Source organism: Protomyctophum parallelum (genome assembly GCF_964188405.1).
Source record: "Protomyctophum parallelum genome assembly, chromosome: 19".
NCBI lineage: Eukaryota > Metazoa > Chordata > Actinopteri > Myctophiformes > Myctophidae > Protomyctophum > Protomyctophum parallelum.
Window position 1 is genome coordinate 36,401,106 of NC_139717.1, and position 21,516 is coordinate 36,422,621.

A 21,516-nucleotide genomic window follows, 5' to 3' on the forward strand; every position below is an offset into this window, starting at 1 on the left:
GTGGCACAGATGGCTATCTGTTGCTATTGATTGTCTCCACCAGGCCGAAGGCATGGGGGGAGAGTATGTTTTGCACTCCGTCCGTCCGTCCGTGGGCGTGTGTGTCCGTCCGTCTGTGTATCCGTGAGCAGCTAATCTCGGCCACCGTTAACCCGGTCATGCCAAATTTTGCACACACACTCCCTGGATGCCAACGATGAACCTCTGCCCCAAACTTTCCACAACGGCCTGTTATAGCGCCACCAGGAGGCCGCTTTGTGCAAAACAAGTTTTTGCACAGTACACCTACAGATTTTGTCCAAACATCGCGCAAATTGGTACACAGCTAGTCTCTCTAGAGCCATTCAACGAAACGGGTCTTTCAGATTTCTCAGACTCCATCCTGATTGGTTAAGATTGGCTTCCAAAGTTCACAGGAGTGCTCAGTTTCAAACAAAATGCTGCAAATCATGAACACATCGCGTGATTTCCGTGAAATTGTGCACGCACATTCCCACTAGGCCAAGAAATGCCACATGAACAATTTCAACTCAGCCTCAAGGTGGCGCTATAACTGGCCGAAAAGTGTTTTTACCTCTAATTTACTTTTGTTGGCCTTTTATCCAAACACCAGATGAAGGCAAGCTGCAATGTCCTACATTCCTATCCTGGTGGAGACCTGTGCCCAGAAGGGCACTTTTTCTAGTTATTTTTATTTCTAACTCCATTATACAGTGTATAATAGTATAATACAGTGGTTTACAATTGTACCGACACTCTAATTTAACTAATTTATAATACAAATAGTGTCACTGATAGAAAGAGTCCTATTGCACACTTTACAGTTTACAGGGACAGGTGCATATAGGACAAAGTCTCCCACACACCGTATTCACCTATAAATGTTTTATTGAATACAGACCATTTTAGTCCAACTGAACTTCATCGGGTAGGCTATTCATTTGAATCCCAATTCAAAGTCATTTGGGCCGAAATGTTGTTCTGTATTCAATAAAACATAAAATTATAGACAGTGTGCCAGAAGTCTTCCTCTTTGCAAACGGAAGTTTATGTTAAGGGATTAATGTTAAGGATTTTACTGTGTACTTTATAGGTAATTTGCCCATGCATTGTAGCATTACTATATGCATATAAATTCAATATAATTGTGAGAACAAATATTCTCTGAAACAATGACATTTTATTCAAAAGATGCGTGACATATACAATTGTAAAATAATTTACATGGCATGCCTTACTATTGTTCACTATAAACATTCAGTCACCAAATCAGACTCTTTTTTAATGTTTTTGTCCTTTACGTCTACATCTAGAAGTACAAAGCACACGTCTTAGAAAATAAATCAAAATCCTACAATATCTACAGTAGGTCATCAAATCATTTTAAAAGTCCATAGGCAATTTTGAATCATGAACTCAAGTGGCTTTACACACACGCACACACAGACTCATATGAATGTGTGTAAAGAAATCATAACCAAAAATGTAATGAGAACAAGGAGCATGACGATGCTTTAATGGGGTGAAAAACAGTAGCTTTTTCCACACACGCACACACACACGGATTGAAGTGAATAGATACAACACTGATGGCATTTTGGTAGACCATACAATTGAATACAGACACACCTTGACTTGACAGATACGTCTTACACACGACTAGTCTACAAACTACACTATACAACTGGGCACTTAAGCCTAATTTATACTTCATTGTATGACTGTGATGAGAGACATCATCATACAACAGAGGATAAATTAAGCATAACTCATTCACATCTTTTCCATCCAATGAAAACTTCACAAAAACACTGAAAATTCACCCTCTTTCTCTCCTCCAACCCCTCACAATTTGGGCTATACTTGTAACAAACTCTTTTCAACACAAAGAAATGTTCAGAAAACTCCACAAGTAATATACAGCCTTTAGGAAATCTCATAAATAAAAATGTACAGATCAGCATTAGAGATGCTGCACAACTGCACAACGTTTTTTCCAACAGTGTGAAACTGTGGTTAAAAAAAAAAAAAAAGAATGGCAAAGGAAATCTATATTTTAGTATTTTCCCTATGAAAATATTGCACAACTAACAAAATTTATATTGAAAAGATATATTGTTTAGGCCACAACTATGGTCTTTTTGTTCTCAAGGTTAGACTATGACCTGATTTATAATTAGTTGCATTTGGGTGTTGTATATCAAAAATAGCCAATCTACAACCTTCGATAGCTATTTTCAGTGCACGACACCCACACAAAACTAAGTGTTAACTCAAGCTTATCCCTTGGTAGACACTTCAATCCATTGTTTTTCGGAGGTCCTCCCTACAATCACACCCACCTGACTGACATGCATCTCAGTGTGATGGAAAAACAAATTAAAGAAATGTAATATCATTCATTCAAAGACCAGAACATGGGCTTTGTCAAACATGAGATTTCTTTATGGGTTCAATTTAAAATTTAATTTTATGTCAAGCATAGGCTATATTTCTATTTCTAACCTCTTCATCTTTAAGATTAAGCTACTATGTTTTGGCACAATATTTTGAGATCACCTAATTGGACCTAAATCTTTACTAAACATTATATTCTAATACACTTGGGATTTTGGTTAATATAAGCCCAATCAAACAGGTATTTGCAATAAACAAACCCATTATTCAAGCACCTACTAAATATAGGCTCTCTGTCCTTAGGTCAAAATGAACACAAGTCTGACAGCCTGAAAGAGAAAAAACATGGGGTCAGCTTCAAAATATTTCAGTGTCAGCTTGCTAAATGAACAAGTTCGAATACCTTCATACTTCATTGGGGTTCTCACTTCAAAGATTCAGCACATGGAATCATCTCAGCTTTACTGTTTTTTTTAGCTGTTCCATTAAACAGTACAACAGTACTAGCCTCCCTCCACAGCTGATTTGACATTGAAAACACAATGGAGACTGGTGTGAACAGATGTCTGTCAAACTCACCTACGTCTCATTTCAACATGTACAATATGAATGTTATGCATGTATTTACATTACTTCTGAAAAAAGTATGAAATGACATTGGTGAAATATACAAAAATATTTCCTGTACCTTTGCTTAAGCCTAATGTATACTTTGTCATAGAACGGCATCGCTCACGGAATTGCTTTAGTTTCACCGAGCGACGTGGTCATATGACAAAGAATAAATTAGGCTTTACACGTTTAGCGTAGTCTTTAGGAGTAGGGCCAGGCCCAAACTACACACTCACTTCACAGAAGTGACAGCAGGTGACAAATCACTTCATGCCAGAGATTAAGTTGTTGAAACCTGACCTTTTTGTACCCCCGTCACCATAATGGAGAAAGGGGAGATACATCAGTAAGTACAGGACACATCAGTCAAAACTATTCTGTACACCACTCCAACCTGAATTTGTCAAACTATACAGCAATATGCTTCTCGGCTGCCGGTCTCCTAAATAAAACAAGACAAGTTGAAAACCAGGTCAACAACTTACTGAGGTTGTATGACATGACATCACATCACATGAAAGATGATTACATTGTTAAAATTCATATCCAAATAGTGAAAAGATAAACAAAGAAACATATAGATAAATTAATCCATGTAGGAGAGTGACATGTTTTCTTTCCTTCAAAATCCCAGGAAACCTCATAGAAAAGACTGCAGTTCAACTTAGTTCTATTTATTCCCTTACTTTCCCAAATTTGTAACAAGAGGGAATACGTTTCTAATAGTGCTCCTAACAATGAATATATTTAAGCTTCAATTCCAGCCAAGAAACAGTTGGAGGGTCGCAAAATGAATGGGAGCGCAATAAACTAAACAAAAAACTCAACCCTCCAGAAAGATTGACCTTTAAGAAACTCCTAAAAGCAAAAGCAGTCTACTAAAAGTGGTAACTGTTTCACTGAAGTTTTGTACAGCAATGGATTTCAGTGCCCAGTAGTACCTGTGCAGAAAAAATAGAAACATCTTCAATCTCCAGAGAGTGGGATTTTCAAGTATTACTGTTGCTGCTCCTTTTTTAAACTGCACAGAGACCATTTCTCTTGCAGCGCCGCCCTGTTGAGGAAATCTAACCGCCAGGTTATCACGTCCAATAGCTTCTTCTAGCTAAAGCAGCTTTTATTTGCATGTCAGTGACTGAAAACTCAGCAATTTGGCCCAGCAGACTTTGCAGGGCACTGCTGACTGCCAAACAAGAGCAAATCTAGGGACATCCTTAGCAACTGCAGCCTGCTTATTGCACCAACTCTAGTGGCAGCGTTGCGTAGTGCAGTGTGATTAAATCTTTCTGTTTATGCAGACCATGGCTGACTTCAGTTACTGTTCCAAAATTAAAGTTATGCAGTTCAAATGAAACAACTTTGTCCCTTCAGCTGATTGCGTTCAAATCCCAGATAAAATTCCAGGTGAGGGTAAGTGGGACATCTCATTTGAGGCGTTGAGTGACATTGGCCAAAGCCACTGCAAAGGCTTGCACAGCAGAGAAGGGATACTGGAAGTCCAGAATGTAGGCGTTGCCATCAATCCTGCCAAACTGCATCACCTATGAATCATCAAAACACATCAACAGAAAACAAAGTTAGAGTATTTTTCTTTCTTCTTATGTGTATGCGGCAGACAATTTTAAGCAGTTATTAAATGTCTTCTGATAATATTTCTCCTATGGAGGACAACACATGTAAATAACAGCAAGGACGCCCCCTTACCTGTCTTCCATCCAGTTCAATCTGGAAGTTCTTGGCCGACTCTTGCGTAACACGCCCCCCAAAGTCAAGCTGGTAGACCTGCGTAGCCTCGTTCCACAGTGGCTGCTTGTTGGCCATGATGTAGACGAAGCCTTGGCTGCCCAGCCCGCGGTCCTCTTTCTCGTTGGCCTTGCGACACTTGATTTCATCCAGTTCGGTGGCAGCACGAAGGCTCCTCTTGTTCTTCCAGCCCTTCTTACCACTTTGACATTGATTGAGCAGCTCGTCCCCGCTGATGAAGAGCTCCGGTTCACTCTCCGAGCTGTCCTGGAACTCGCTGGTGTTCGGGGTCTTGCTCAGCTTCTTGGCCTTCATCTGCTGCTCTTTCTGTCCCTTTGGTTTCTTCTTGTCCCTGCCTCCCAGCCGTGGGCTGGATATGAGCGAGTTGAAGTCACCTAGAGCTCTGCCCTCCTTCTTGGACTTGCCTCCCTCGGCCAGGGGAGGTACATTGGCCTCCTCTGCCCGACCGTCCGCCCGTTTCCGGATCTTTTTGACAAATTTATCGGAACGCTGTGGCACAGGGCTCTCAGTGAGGGACAGCACCTCTTGGAAACCCTCCCCAGCATCTGCCATGGCATCTGGAGAGACGTTATTTCCCTGCAGCTCTACTGGCGGTGGAGGAGGGGGAGGTGGTGGAGGGGGTGGCGGAGGCGACAAAATGTTTTTGTCTACTGCCATGTGGGAGGCTTTGGGAGGCAGCGGCACCGCAGGGCTGGACATGGGCGGGCATGAGTTATAGGTGCCCCAGGGAGTGTGCAAGGCGATGGGTGGTATAGGGAGTGCAGCACAGGAGCTTCCTCCTGGATACATGGGCGGGAGAGGGCAGCAGGCCAGAGTAGCCAGGTTTGCAGAATAACCAGGTGGCAGAACCAGAGTTGCCTCCTGCTGTGAGAAGGGCACTGGTGCCACCATCTCCTTTGGGGAGGAGCAGGGTCGTGGGGATCCTGGACCAGGCTGCATCTGTGGACCAGAATAGGCAGTGCTGGGAGGGTACTGGATTGAGATTTGGTAGCCTGCGGCTGCTGATGCAGCTTGGAATGATGCAGCACTGGGGCTGGTTGGGGACTTTGGAGAGAGGACAAAGGGGAGCCTGGACACATCTAAGTGCTGCGCAGGGCCGAGGATGAGGGGGGGTGGTTTGTGAGGTCCAGAGGGACCAGAGCGGGTGAGGGTTGCTGTCCGTTCCTGAGGAACCCACACCTCCTCTGTGGCTGCTGGGTCCCACTGATAGGGAGGGGGGCGTTTGACAACCAGCCCTGACACATCAGTGCCCCCCAGAGCCAGATGCCTCAACGACTGATTCAGTGACTCGTCCTCAGTAAACGCAGAGTTCACGTACTCTGCCCTGTCTCTGTTGTCTCCACCACCATTACCAACTCCATCGAGGGCGCTCAGCAGGTTGTACGAGGATTGAGAGGCTAGAGGAGAAGCACTGTTGGAGTGAACGATCACAGTGCTGTGCGGCGCTCCATTCCCCGGCGGGAAATCCTGTCTGATGATGGTCCCTCCTGCTATGCCGTTAGTGTTGCCTGGTGCAGTACTCCCAATACTGGACCCACTACTACATTGACTGCATGTGTACAGGGCTGTTGGCACCCTCTGTTGATACGAGGCTGCTAGTGCACTACTGTTTTTGGCCTTGGGCGGCAGGGGTCTGGGCGGGTCCAGCATCTGGGAGACCTTAAGAGCAGCCTCTCGGCTGTTCCTCCTGAGAGTGGCATGAATCAGATTGCTGTCAAGCCTCTGTCCAGGGTTCCTGCCAGTGGCATTGTTCTGATTGGCCTGGTCTGGGTATGGGGGCGGGTCTCCACTGGGTATGGAGTAGCGGGGCACAGTGAGTCTGTTGAGAGTAGCAGAGGCATAGGGCAGCTGGATCTTCTTCCCATCTGCAGAGGCAGAGGACGACGAAGAAGTGACCCGGAGTGTGGCAGAGCTGCCAGGACCTTGGAGCGCGTAGATGTTCTGATTGCACACAAGGCGCGTCCGAGGACGGCATACTTCCTCCACGTTGCCGCTGCTGTCGAAGGTGGTTATCCGCTCATAACCCAGCGGTGTCGGGTACTGTGCTGACTGCTGCCCTGCAGGATACAGAGGAAACTCTGCTTTCTTCATACACAGGTCAGCTGGTAGAGGAGTGCCATTGCCGGCCCCCGCTGTTACAGACGCAACAGCGGAGGCTGCAGACACTGAGACTGAAGCAGACCCTGAGGCAACGGCCGCTGCTGCAGCTACAGCAGCCGCCACTGTCCCGGGGTAGGGTGGCGGGGGGTTCATCTTGCTAAGCTCTAGTAGAGGGGCACTGAACACCACTGTGTCTCCTTCAGCCAGCTGGGGAGCTGGGCGTGGGGGCTTGATTTTCAGAAGGTGCTCGTGATCGCCTCCAGACGCTCTCTCGACCACCAAATCAGCAGGAGGGTGAGTGATTTGGATCTGCAATGTCCCTGGTGGAAGCTGGTGCATGGCTGCACCTGAAGGCTGGCCCGATGACATAGAGGGAACAGGGATTTGAATCTGCAGTTGCTGCTGAATTTGATGGTGGTGCTGCTGCTGCATTTGATGATGTTGCTGCTGCGCCTGCTGCTGCGCCTGCTGCTGAAGGATTTGTTGGTGCTGTTGCTGTTGCAGTTGGTGTTGAATTTGTTGATGCTGCTGTTGTTGCTGTATCTGCTGCTGTAGATGTTGTTGGTGCTGAAGTTGGTGTTGATGCTGCTGCTGCATGTGGTGAATCTGCTGTTGAATGTGCTGCTGCTGAAGCTGCTGCTGCTGCAACTGTTGCTGCTGCAGAATTTGCTGCTGTTGCAGCTGGTGCTGTTGTTGCTGAAGCTGTTGCTGGTGGTGCTGCATTTGCTGTTGGTGGTGCTGGAGCTGTTGTTGATGGTGACTCGTTTGCTGCTGTGGGTGATGATGAGCGGTTGGCGGGCCCACCATCAGGCGACTCATATCCAGCCCCCCAAAGATGACCTGCCCAGGGTTAGAGTACCGGGTGGGAACCGTGTACTGGGCCGTCAAGACTGTGTCCTGACTTTGGTCCGAACCACTGGCAGCAGCAGCGGTTGGCGTGGCGGTGGGATTCGACTGGACGTCCAGCAGAACATTCTGATTGGCGAGTAGCGACTGGACCAGACTAATGTTTTGGGTGGGGGACATGGCCTGGGCGGGACTGTGGATGGGAGCGATGGGGATGTTGACAGTACACGGCGGGTTGTCATCAGCAACAGGACCAGTGACAGGCTCATCCTCGTCCTCGCTGAAGACGTTGGGGCCACTGAAGACAGGCAGGTTGATGTAGTCCATGGAGATCTTACGCACCTCTGGCAGGTAGATGGTCATTTGTCGGGGCTGCAGATGGAGGAGGCTTGTCTTGTAGATGACTGGGATGTAAGGAAGGATCAAGAAAGACAGAATTAAAGGAATGTCCATTTTTCCCTCAAAGACGTGGGTGTGTATCTGTGAAAATGCCATTCAAATTCACCCCGTAATAAAATAGCATTTGAATCATTACCTGCGCCGAGATTTGTTGGCAAAAATGTTGCAAGACCCACAATCTTGAACTTTGTCCCCCAAATATTGGATGTAACCTGAGCTAGGTAATTATGCTACAACAGAAGAAAGAACAAACTTATTCTTATGACAATACAATTCAGCATAATAAATTCATTTTCAAAATACACAGCGGAAGCTGGTCATAAAAGATGTTTTCTCATCGAGTTGACACAACAGGACCATTACCTGAGTGATGTCATCTAAGGGGAACTCTCTCCGCGTGAGACTAGGTGACCCAATAGACGGTTTCCGTATGGGCAGCCGTGGTGACCTGGAGATTTCCTGTGTAGCTCGGGACAATTTGGGGGACTTTCTGGGATCAATGTTGATTCTGTTGGTAAAGGGACAGACTAAGTCTCTACAGAGAAGGTAGCAAACGGGAGAAAAAAAGGTTTAGGCATGCAGTGAAGCAAAAGTAAACATTACATTACGATTAGTGTAGGATATTCCACTGAATATGCTGCAATTCATGCAAAGAGTTGGTTTAAGAAAGGCAAAAGAGTGAAAGTGAATATTTCAGTATTAGTTGGATTAGCTCAAGAATTTAGAATTATACACTAAAAAAAGGCATCTTCAATTTTGATAGCGAGTATCAATACAATATACACAATCAATAAAGTTTTTCCCTGTGAAACATTAACCAAACATATAACCTCTGCAGATACTGAATGGAGGAGGAAAAACTAAACTTCCTTAATTGACATAAAACAACGTGTTATTACAAATTGATGCTGATGTTGCAAATGTTTGAGTGTGAACATTAGAGAGAAACAAGTATTTTAATTTCACTTGTTACAGCTCACCAATTTCAACCTGGCATCCCTATTTTGGGCATGTCAGTATTAAACTTTCAAAAACCTTCTAACATCTTTGAGGAGTGCTATCCACTCCTATGCCCAACTTTGTGTGTTTTGTACCACGGAAAGGATTTGATTGGCACGGAATGTGATGTATGAGGACATATTTCTGCTATTTGGACTCGATAAGTGGTTAACAGCAGAGAGGTAAATATATCTGACAAATGGAGAGATATGGTGCAGGTTTACCTGGGCAGCTTGGGGGATTTGCTGCCTCTGGATATCTTGGGAGATTTCTTTCCCACCCAGTCATCACTCAGTTCAATATCGCTGGAGTCTGAGCAGTTACAGCTGTCAATCATAGTTGATATCAGGCTGTTGCCATACACCTCATCTGAAGGGAGAACACAAGATGGAGTCGGATCTTGAGTGTGTAAGTATGCATGACAGACAGTAAAATGTGGTGGTGGACTGAGGAATGAATCCACCATAGATATTGACGCCAATTCAGGCAATAAGGGCACACCATTTCTCAAAATAAAGAAGGCCGATAGATATTGAACCTTAGATGTAAGAATGTAGAAGTATGTTATTATGATACAAAGAACCAAACAAACATCACGCACTAAATTGTTCATAACCAATATAATTCTCTCTCGGTTCAGTACCCTTAGGCTTAGGAGTACACCAAAGTACCCCATTTGAGTAACTCTGATGTAGAGCATCAGGGTAGAAAACTACTGTGACGTTCAGTGGCATTATTCCTCAAATCCCTACTTTAAAAGTTACATTACAAAAGTCAAAATGTATAGTCAACCTTAATAATCAACTTTAATAATCCACAAACAACCCTAATTTTCAAAATTGTCATAAAAGTATCAAAAACAGATTGTTTAATCTGCTGTTACAAACGGACATCATTCTTCTCTGGTCTGTTTCCTTGTCTCCCGTGTGCTCAGCTCTCATTGTTACATGTGTGTACAATAGCTAAACCCTGAGGTGCTACCTTGTGTTGGGTGGACCACACCCTTAAACCTGAAATTTGACCACTGCCCTGGATTACTGTGATGCGAACAAACACAAACACTGATGTTATCGCTCTAGATTTCCACAGATAAATAGGTGTGTCCCTCTGGCTACTGAAATGTTTAAATGGAATTGTCCTAAACTGGGCACAAGCCTAGCATAGGCTTACAATACACTATCCCACAACGGTTTAGTTGGTTGCAGAGCCACCCAAGAGATTTAAATGACAGTTACGGTAGTTCAATTTGGAAAATGTCATTTCATGTGCCATTTGCAAGTCTCAATGTACAAATTATGGGTTAGGTTCCAACAACCTGCAGGGGGCACAATTCACCCTTGAAACAAATGTGTAATGAAAAGTCTCAGGGAGTTATGAGGTAAGGTGCATTCAGTTTCCTCATTTGATACTATTAACATGTAGCCCCATTTGATCCATACCACTGCTTAGGAGTAACCTTTCTCCTCTGTTTCTCATTCATATGGATTCTGTGAACCACTGGTACTCCACTCTGGGTCAAGCTAATTTATTTGATGGGCATTAAAGTGTGAATGGGCTGCATGCATTTCATGGCTGGCTTCATTTATCACTGTGTGGGGAGGGAGTGGGTTGATTTATGAGGAACCCAGGGGCCATCAGAGCCCCATTAAGCAGATTTTAATTAACATGGACCGGTCTGCCCTATGTGACTAAAACACACTCACTCTCTCAATGCCAGCGCAAGAAACTTCCCCCCCAAACTCAGACAGCTGGAAAAGTACTGGAGAAGACAATTATGTCTGGGGTGAATGAATTCAACTTGAATGTTAGGGAATGAAATAGACAATCTATAGAACAAAAAATATATATCATGTTGATGACTAGGATTACATTATAATCACCAAATAGAAGATAATATATTTTATCCCTTCAAGGACACTCAGCCAAATGAAAGTCAGTCAAACAGGGGGGAGTAACGGCTCATAACGAGGGCACTGAGGATGTCAGTGTGCCGGGGGAATTCTCGTGAATTTTATCGTTTGTAGAGTCATTAAATCTAGACTGTATAACATTGTCCAATGTTATACATTGTCTAAATGGGCAAGTACGTTAACAATATTAGTCAGAAACCTTCCAGATTCTACAGATGCCTTCTAAATCATAAATTCCCACACTTTCAAGATTTTTCTAAAATCTACAAAAATAGCACATGTACAAGGTCTCGAGGGACTCGAGGAACGATAATGTTCGAGGAAGTGACCGAATTCGTTCTCGTTCACACAAAGGACCCAATCATTTTGAACTAATCGTTCATGAAGATTCACTTGTTGCTCTCGCTCATGCGCTGCAGCTGCAGAGGTTGGTGTCACGTGACAAAGGAACAGACCTACAAGGAACAGACCTACAAACAGTAGATCTGTTCTTGTTGTAACGCCCTGTATGAGAACTACTTTTGTACATATTTCGTGTAATGTTATACATGTATTGGAAATGTTTTTATTTACTAAATAAATAGCCAAAGAAAATGCATAAACTTTTCCAGTACTGGAAATTTCCAGGAATTGCATGACCGTGGGAAACCTGTCTATAACTACTTCTCGGTTCAATTCTATGACTCTTAGCTTTTCGATGACTTTAGTAACACTGTAGACCAAAGTTAGATCAAAGTCTCACCTGCTTTCCCATCGGTCTTGGGGTCCATGATGACAAACTCAGGCCTCAGTTTGCTGATTCTTCGGCCCTTGAGAATAGGCACCAGACCCCCGAGGTACTCCAGGTAGAGGGTGTAACAGGGCCCCCCCACCTCAGGGTTGTCCTCAGTGCGCTTCATGGTGCAGTGCAGACGCTCATTGCCAGCGGTCGGGTAGCTGACAAAGTCACGCATGTTGTTGGGGTCTGGGATGGGGGGCTATGGGACAGCAGAAAACAAGATGCTTAACCCATTTAGACCTGAGGACAATTTTACAAATGTCTTCTGAATCATGACAGTTTTCGGGGAAAAAATACATGTTTCTATGTCAGTGGTTCTCAAACTATTTCATGTCAAGGACCCCAGAAATTATATGAAATTGAAAATATATATTGAAAATATATTGTTTCATGGACCCCCCCAGAAGCAAGGAACGTTCGCTCTGAAAGAATATATATTCAAAGATTTGCGCCACATTTTCACGACGTTTCAAGGAGACTTGTGCATGAATGGATCTATAATGTGTGCTACAATGAACATGAATGTCCAGAAAATCAGCGTAGGTGAAGACGCGTCCTGCAGGATTCATCAGTTGGCCCAAGCATGCGAGTAGAGTAAGCTTAACCACCGAAATAGCCAATCTATAAGCAATGTGATGCTTGTATGTAGATCATACATTTGTGATACATGCCCAATACCTGTAAGGGGACGCCAGGTTTAAATTGACTTTAAATGATCTGGTCGTCGTACTTCCTCTGAAGTGTACTCTATGCTAGGACATTAAGCAACTAGTCGACTAGTTTACTAGTCGACTAGTAAATCCACTAGTCGACCTTGCTGGTACTACGGTAGTTGAATAGTTGATAAGAAAAATAATATATATATATATATATATATATATGTATTTATTTTCTTTCCCCCCGATTTTGTAGGCCACACGATCAGGTAGATTATAGTTATAGTCACCAATGTACAGTTTTTAAATGTTTTTTTACATAATAGGTACCGGTAGTTAAACAACTAGTCGACTAGTAAACTAGGCAACTAGGCAACTAGTAAAAATGACTAGGAGTGAATGCCCTACTCTTTGCCAGAGGCTTTCAAACTTTACACCAAGAGTAAAAATCTGAAGGCAGTGGGCACACACAATTCATTGGAAAAATATGTGATTGTCATAAAAGTCTCAAGGTATACCTGGACTTGTATCATGGCACAACGGCTTGCCTTGGCATGCCGTTTTGCAACCACTGCAAGCTCATTATGCAGTCAAAGAACTCAAGCTCTGTAGTTTGGCTTGATGTCACTTGCCTACAGTACTCTGGAACGTTGTAAAGCCAAAATTGGAAACACAAGGCAAACTCGCAGCCATAAATTTCATCCACGACTCGCATTACAAAGACATCACGTGAAAAAAATAAACTTTAATCTGTTTTATGCCCCTAGTGTTGGCTAAAGTTGGTGATGTCTCTATGGAGCATGAGCTAATGGGACCCCTAGACAAACAGGGAGAAGGGCACACACCAGTGTATGTGAGGTGCTAATAGCCTTAGCATAGGCGGCGGGTATGTAAGGCTAGGCAAATATATAATATATGTGCGCAGCATTATATAGAAGGCTATTGTGTGTGTGTGTGTGTGTGTGTTGTCGCTGCCCCCTGGTGATCACTGATCGGGTAGGGCGGCTAATGATACAGCAACGGGCCTAAAATCAGCATATGATTGGCTACTTGGTATGTCTATAAACCTTGTACTTCCAGTCGCTTTGTAGCAAACAGTATGGTTTGTTTTGGAAAACAGCAAAAAGCTAAATGGATATAGCCTACACCCTACAGTCTTTTTCAAGGCAAAGATTCAGAAGAAGAAGCTGTGAGTCGGCTGTCAGCACTCAGCAGCACCAGTAACCGCATCATTCACATCCGGCGCAGAAACACTGACACGGTCAGCGGAGAGGCTTCTGTCTCTGTGCCGTCTGTGAAGAGCCATGAGCCGGGAGGGGCAGCAACACCGCTGGGTAATTTCCACACTGACTTGAGAAGAAGACCCATCTGAGCCAAAATATCCCAAAACAATGTCCGGGGAACAGAACTGTTCCTTTTTACTACTTTTACTTTAATTAAAAGCTAGATGCAGTGGCTATAATTGGGTCAAGGATCTTGCTTTCATGAGCAATGGTGTACGAGATTGGTAATACATTGGTCAAATCATGATAAGTAGAGAGCCAGTTTGATAAGGTTTGGCTGCCCCTTGTCCATTACCTGAGTAGAAACGATTAATAGACAGGATACCATTGATATGGTTGACTGTACGCCATTTTCTTTTTAGATGTTTTCCATGAGCTTTCTATCATCTTATTATAGTATGCAGTGTCACTGAGCAGTATGGGTGGGAGGGTTAAGGGATTTCTTTCTCTTTTTTGTCTTGTTTATTTTTCTTTCGTTTTGTTTCATAAAAAAAGTATTTCATATTATAATGATTGTAATAATTTATAATCTGTTCAATAAAAACATATTTGACAAAAAAATCATGATAAGTAAGTTAAAGTAACTCATTTTTAGACCATCTGGGGGAAATAAATAAATCTGCGACGCACGGCGGAGCAAAACGAGGCCGCGAGAATTCCCCCCCCCCCCCCCGACGCAATTCTAGCCTATCTAAAGGTAAAATCCACCTGCCGGCGCCTATGGGCCTTTGACAAGAATCCAACATTTCGACCTAGAAGGTCTTCTCCAGGGAATAAAGAAGACCTTCTAGATTGAAACGTTGGATTCTTGTCAATAAATATACAGCATCGTGGCTACGAGTGTGCAGCCTTTGTCTTCATTTTCCCAATGGGACTCCCCCACCCATGTTACGGTACCTTGATGGTGGGGACAAAGGCAGCAGTGACGTAGGAACAGAGGCGGGAGGGCATGGTGAGCTTGGCCACATCTTTCTCCTCCTTCAGTGCCGTGGCAATGCCCTGCTGACACAGCAGCTGCAGGCTGGCCACGCGGTGCTCCACCCGCACCACGTAGAGCGCCGGGCCACACGCCAAGAACAGGCGAGAGTCCCGGTGACCCCAGCACAGCGTTGTGATAGGACGCTGCAGGGAGGGAATCCATGACGATTATTCGTTTTTTATTCCGATTTTGAAAGGTTTTCACCAGGTATAAAGGGGTTATCACAGTATAAAAGATCAAGCTCTGTATTGCCATACGAACACAAGAAACATTTCTCACCATAACCTGGTCTGAAGTACAAACATAATATACATACGAAATACATACAATAATTGCTTAAAATAAAAATTAAAAGAATCTTTAGAAATCAGCAGCATCTGAAGACCAGAATGGACAACTTATTATTTCTGATAATGAAATGACGTCACATTGTAGGCTCTACAGAGCCGAACCGACTTTTATTCTGCTCTAAAATAGAGCCCTTACCCGTATAATAATTACTCAAGATGAATACGCTTTTTAATCTAATCTTATCGGACACTTCATACACATACTCTGACAGGGCTAAAACAGATGAAGGCTGCATGGGTTCTTTCGTATAGCTGATCACCTGTGCCGGTGTGTCCAGTGTATATATGTGTTCTCCGCGGACGTTGTAGAACTTGACAATGGCGTTCCTGGTTGGGGGAGGACAGGAGGGGTCTTGGGGGAGGAAGGTCCTCTCCATCCCTGCCACTGCCAGCAGGTCCCCCTGAGAGCACCACTGGACCACCACATCTAGAAAGCAGCAGGACGTCAAAACAGCAGTGGTGGAAAAACTAATACTCACATTGTTTTACTTCAGTAAAAATATCAATACCTTAATGTAGAAATACAAGTACGGGATTCAAAATTTAAAACTATGTACCAAAAGTGGAAAGTACTATTATGCAGAATGTCCCATTTCACAAGTTTTCAAATTGTAGATCGGCTACAATAGATCGGCTAAAATAGATCAGCTCCAAATTGTACACATGGTTACTTAACACCACTGGTCAAAACAGACACAAAGATGTATTTATTTTACATCTGTACGATGTGTGTATGAAAGACCGACAAACACAGACAAGCAAAGGCACATACAGTATGCCTGGCTGCAAACATGCATGAATGCAGAATTGCACAGGTGTGCCCACACAGAGGTGCACAGGTGTGCCCACACAGAGGTGCACAGGTGTGCCCACAGTCACGTTTACCTTTAAGACATGTGCGTATGAGGGTGGGAGAGAGGTCATCGTAGTTGTTCATCAGGCTGATGTCTCCGGAGGTGAAGCTTACAGTCAGCAGTGGTTTCAGGCTGTGCACTGAGGACACACAGAGGTAGAGCCACCATGAGGTGAGAGTCAGACAGCAACACAACAGTACAAATCCCTTTATACCACTTTGTTGGTTTGAACAAGAATATGCAGCCAATATATAAAGTTATACATTTAACAAGAAAATACAAGACAAGATGGAAAATACCAAAAAACAAGAATGACAAAAAAAAGAAAAATGTGTGGAAAATTAGGATTCTGTTTATTCAAATAAAGGATCGAGATCAACAAATATACTGAGCTTGCTGCACTAAGAGGCTACTTTCCTGCAACTACAATTCTGTTGGAATTGGAATGTTCAAACAATGATGGGCTTATCCCAACGTTATATTCATTAGTTACGACGAGACACTGGAGAACCTGATACAATTGCACTTAGTGAAAATTGCCAATATTTCCAGCCTTCAGTCTACACAGTAAAGACTTCCTGAGTGTTGAATGTAACGCAGAGTGTAATTTCTGACCTCACGGACACCAGATTAATAGTTTAACTCCTGCTTCTTAACTGTGCCGTATTAAGAAACTGTCGTTTCTTTACACTTCTCGCTCCTCAGGGCGTCTTACTGGTAGTTCTTATGATATAATACCTCAATGAGAGCGGCGCATAAACATATTCCTCCTCAATACTGGTGGTATTACATCGCTAACGTCTTTGCACACTACGTCAGAGGACCAGGTGATCAATATGCATTTCCAAAGTGGGCCATAAAAATAGATTGGACGTGAGGGAGACACTGCCTTTGTGTGCCTCGTGTGCATACAATGTATTGTGTGCATATACTAAAGAGGTAGTAGGCGGTATTATATGGGGCACAAGGCCAATTCTATAGCTGTAGAAATTAATCTAAGTAATTCGGTCTCAGAAAGAATCTAGTGCATTATAATCAAAATAATACATTGGTCCTGACATATACAGTGTCAGGTGCTTTCCTCATTGTATTGCACTATTTCATTCTATCAAAAGCGATATTAACAGGCGTAGTGCCATAAATAACACCTTACTGCAACCACCTACACTATCATCAACCTTGCATCTGTCCTTTCAAATTGTCCTGCTGGTGACCCAATTACCAACAACACTAACCTCTATACTTTTCCTCCTGTTACTGATTCAGTGTTCCGTTATATTCTCCTGCTTTGCTTTATACTAGTATGATGCGGTGTGCACTGCAGTGATAATGGGTCATCATCATATATCATGGCCAACGGCTTTGGCAGGCGGAGGAATAAGAAGGGTTGGTGTCTCAGGCAGGCTGTCGTCTAGAGAGGCCATTTCTATCGTGGCCAATCAATTAGTATTGGCTGCTTTAATTAGTGAATTAGAGTATAATCAGTGGTCCAGCTATGGCAAGCACTTTTCAGCTTTACAATTCGATGTGCTATAAAAAAAACAGCACATCGGGGGAAGGCAGGAGGAAGTAGTTAAGCTCAGCAGGGAGTAGGAAGAAAAGACAAAGGAAACCGATAAGCAAACAAAGTTGTTGCATGAGCTTCTGCACATGATAGACGCAACATGCATATATCAGCGGTGTGGTTGCAGTTCAGTCCCATCATATCACAACGTACTTCCAGATAGGCATGACACAACTGCCTAATTTCTGCTCTCTTATTATTAGTTCTTTATAGTATTTCACACTTTGCTGAATGCCGATATTGGAGGTAGCCAGCCGAGTCAAGAAGTGCAAAGAGTCACACGGGTCGTCAATATTGGGTTTGGTTTTAAGCAGGTAATAATATATTGTGAATGTCAACACTCAACACAGGACATGCCTTAGTTCTAATGTAAAGTCACACTTTTAGAGGCCTAGGCATTCAGAATTTCAGATACACCAGCCTTGACCTTGTATTCCAAATCAGTCCTAGGAGGTAGGGTTCCCAATGAGGATATGTATTGTGCTCTTACAGTACAGGGCATATTACAGTGCTGTCTGGGGACTTTGCTAAGAACTGTGAGTTTCCAATAATAGCACGCTGTCCACCTGGGCTAATGTAAAACATCATTTTAATTTAACACAATTTCCATTCCGTTCCCACACACCTCTGATTGTCACTTGAGGGTCAGTGAGTGACGCACATCAGGGTTCTGGTGACGCATACTTTACACTGTGACAGCTGCTGTTGTTACAACACCGCCTGCCGTCCGCCATTGTCCCAAGCACCCAAGTCAGCAATTAGGACTTCCTGTAGCAAAGTCAGCCCAATGTCACACACACACGCACGCCCACGCCACAGTCATCCTGGTGTCCTCTCTGCCATTGCCCTCCTCCTCCTTTACCTTCTTTCCCTCCATCTTGACTGCCCCTCCTGCCCTACAGCCTACAGTATAGCCTTCCTCCCACACACAATCTCACGCTTGGTCACAGTGGTTTGTTTTAATGCTCCTCAGAGACAGTCCGAACCCCTCCCTAACTGCCACAGAAATGGAGTGCAGGTCACTGGTGGTCACAGTCCTATTTTCTGGTCTTTGCTCTCGATCTATGGCATGCTTTCCTGATTGATCACATTCACTCACTGATGGCGGGAGAAACAGTGCAAGGCACCAACCTGCTCATCGGGATCATTTTGGGATTCTGTGTTTTGTTCAAGGACAGCCATGAATCAAAGCAGGAACCTTCCCATGCCCAAGCGGCCACTCTACCTACTGAGCCACACTGCCGCCCCGTGTGAGTAAAAACAAAATGACAGAGTCATTAAGTGCACCAGACAATATACCAAAAAACCTCCATCTATACATTTGACTTTGAATGACATTTTAGATGTCATACTATCGCCAGATAGTTTATTGTGTAATAAGCGTAAGTAACGTAGCCTATTTGTTGGCTATAACTTCAAAGTTGTGAACCCAGGGTTGTTATCTGGATCAGACATTCTTTATGGCTTATTCCTGCCTTTATTGATAGGTTGAATTTTGAAAGTAATCTGACAGGAAGACACACGGCAAAGGCCGTCGTGATCGGGAGTCGAACCCACGGCACGCGGTCAGGCTGGTTCAGCAGAATCAGCAGCCTAGGTAGGTGCCCAAACAGTTGAGCTAACCGTCCGGGCCCTGGATCCCTCATTGAATGCCATTTTAATTGTGCTTGCACCATATGTTTCTCTCAATGTTACTAAAAACTTAAAGGTTTTATGACATTCATTTTAATTTATTTTTATTTTTTATTTTAGGTTTTATAACCTCAATTACACCCAAAAAACCTGAACTTTGAACATTCAGTGGATTTTCTGTGGTCTGAAGTTTTCTTTGGGGTTTGGAAGCCTTTTGAGCTACAATTAAAACAGGCAACACAGTGAAAACAGTGACATCTGCTGGCAAATTCCATTGACATATATGGGATTTGCAGGAGCTTACATCACAAACAGCAGGAAAATCAGAGCACCTGTTTGAGCCAGAAAACCCCAGATCACAGAAAATCTACTGAATGTTAAAAGTTCATGTTTTTTGGGTGCAATTGAGCTTAGAAAACCTAAAAAAAATAAGAACAATTCCAAAACCTTTTTTTTAATGTCACAATCCCTTTAAGCTTCTTCAGAGTTCAGACTTCTCAAAACAAACTGATATGACTACTTTTTGACATTAAGCCTATGACCAACCTGATTTTAACAAACTTCGGTAGTTAGATGGTGTGACCATTCGGCAACGCATCGGCCCCGATATGAAGGTATAAATGTGATCGGGACATTCCTATCACAGGGTAAATTCACCGATCCGATCGCTATTGTATTCTCACTCTGAAAAAGCACCGTTGAATGGATTCTCTCTTGGTAAAACACTGTCGCATGGAGAAGTATTCTCTCTCTGCAGCAGTGAGTGCAGCTCCTTAACCCCCTCCCCCTGCTAGACACACAGGCACACAGAGAGGGAGGGCAGTGCACGCAGGAGAACTAGCCCAGAGGGCAGCAGCAGCCCTGATGTCAAAGGTGAAGTTGTTCAGGCTGTAAAACTTGTTAAAACGTCTTAGATAGAGCACTGGAATACTAACTGATCATCATACATCTCAAATATAAGTGTACTAACCTGTTGCCAAACTAAAATCCACGATTTTAGACGTATTGCTCCAAATTCCTTGGATTAGATCAGAGTAGTGATCTGTCGTCCATGACTTTGTAACATTAACTATGTATTGTACATAGTGTTTGTATTGTTTGGATTCTATGTTGATTAGCACGGTCCCATCCAACTAATGCTACCAGAAGAACAGGGCCTACTGTACTTAACCTCCAGGATTAATTAATTATTCTCTGCAATTCACGGCAGGATTTCCCTGACCAATTTCTATGGGTTGTGAGTAAATATCCCTTTATTTTGTGACTCCTAAATCTTGTTAATAATTGTTACAAATGATTTTCTATAACAATTCCACAAAAAAAAACATTTTCATGAGTTGAAAACTACAAAGAATTTCATAAATTAGATGAAAAAATAACCAAAGAAATTCCCCAAATGAAAAAACAAAATCGTGAAAATGGCAGATTTGCAAGCTCCCAATGCGGTGCGAACTTGAAGCCACACGTTTGGTGAGCTTGTAGATCTGCCATATTCACTAGTTTGGGTCCCAAAGAACACCAAGGAGATTAATCATACATCTTGCGTTTCCGTGCAGTGTCTTCTGAGTCAGAGATCTGTTAATAGCGTGCAAGAGAAGAACGTGATGGAGCAGTGGAACGATAGCACGACGAGATCATGCAACCGAGGGAGGAGCAGGAAGCAAGACATATGGTTTCACATCTGCTTTCATCTGCGCTGAGCCACCGGGATGTACCGTAACAGCTGGTCAACTCTGCCCCGGTGTATAGCTCCCAACAGACACAATGCCTGACCAGCTAAACCCATTACAGATGACCCCTGCATGCTGCAGTTTTATGGCTGCTTAAGGTACCACCCGTTTGCGTTTATGTGTCCTATTGCATATCATGAAGCATGGAAGGCGGTGGCCCTCATTCATCAATGGAACGTAGAAACCGGCTTAAATTCGAGCCCAGGAATTATCTTACGACAGACCACGTCCATGTGTGATTTATGAAGCAGGAGTACACTGTCAATCACAGTGTAAGAACGGTCGGCTGAGGCTTCGTACACGCATATCAGACGAACATGCTCTGTGCTGTCCATGTTTCATGGCTGCCTCGATGCTTTTCCAATGACGTGGTTTGACCAAACAGTTGTGTGTGATCGGGGGAGGGGGGGCAATCAAACACAAGTGTTTGGTCAAACCACGTGACTTCCATTGGAAAAGCATTGGGGCGGCCATGAAACACAGGCAGAGCACAGCACAGTTGTTCTTTGTGTGTGTACGAAGCCTACGCCTCACCCCACCTCCAACATGAAGAAGTGTAAATATGTCCAAGAAGAGGAACTTCATCGACACCAATCATCTCCATCCCCACAAATCATCTCCATGGATTCACAGACAGCTACACGTTACAGCGCACACGCCTAT

At 43.7% G+C, this 21,516-nt stretch overlaps 1 protein-coding gene across 3 annotated transcripts in view; it reads right to left on the reverse strand.

Annotated features, from left to right (window-relative positions):
* Positions 1–1,179: 1,179 nt before the first annotated feature.
* tulp4a (TUB like protein 4a) overlaps positions 1,180–21,516 on the reverse strand; it is a 42,351-nt gene continuing 22,014 nt past the window's right edge. For 2 of the 3 annotated variants that reach the window (XM_083790964.1, XM_083790965.1), the window contains exons 8-16: positions 15,959–16,066; positions 15,334–15,500; positions 14,642–14,866; positions 11,770–12,004; positions 9,342–9,486; positions 8,482–8,653; positions 8,255–8,348; positions 4,714–8,123; positions 1,180–4,550 (exon numbers count right to left, since the gene is read on the reverse strand). In XM_083790964.1, coding sequence (XP_083647090.1) covers positions 4,434–4,550; positions 4,714–8,123; positions 8,255–8,348; positions 8,482–8,653; positions 9,342–9,486; positions 11,770–12,004; positions 14,642–14,866; positions 15,334–15,500; positions 15,959–16,066 — 4,673 coding nt within the window. In that variant the 3' untranslated portion in view covers positions 1,180–4,433. The remainder of the gene's footprint in view (positions 4,551–4,713; positions 8,124–8,254; positions 8,349–8,481; positions 8,654–9,341; positions 9,487–11,769; positions 12,005–14,641; positions 14,867–15,333; positions 15,501–15,958; positions 16,067–21,516) is intronic. The other variant, XM_083790966.1, reaches the window with a different exon arrangement.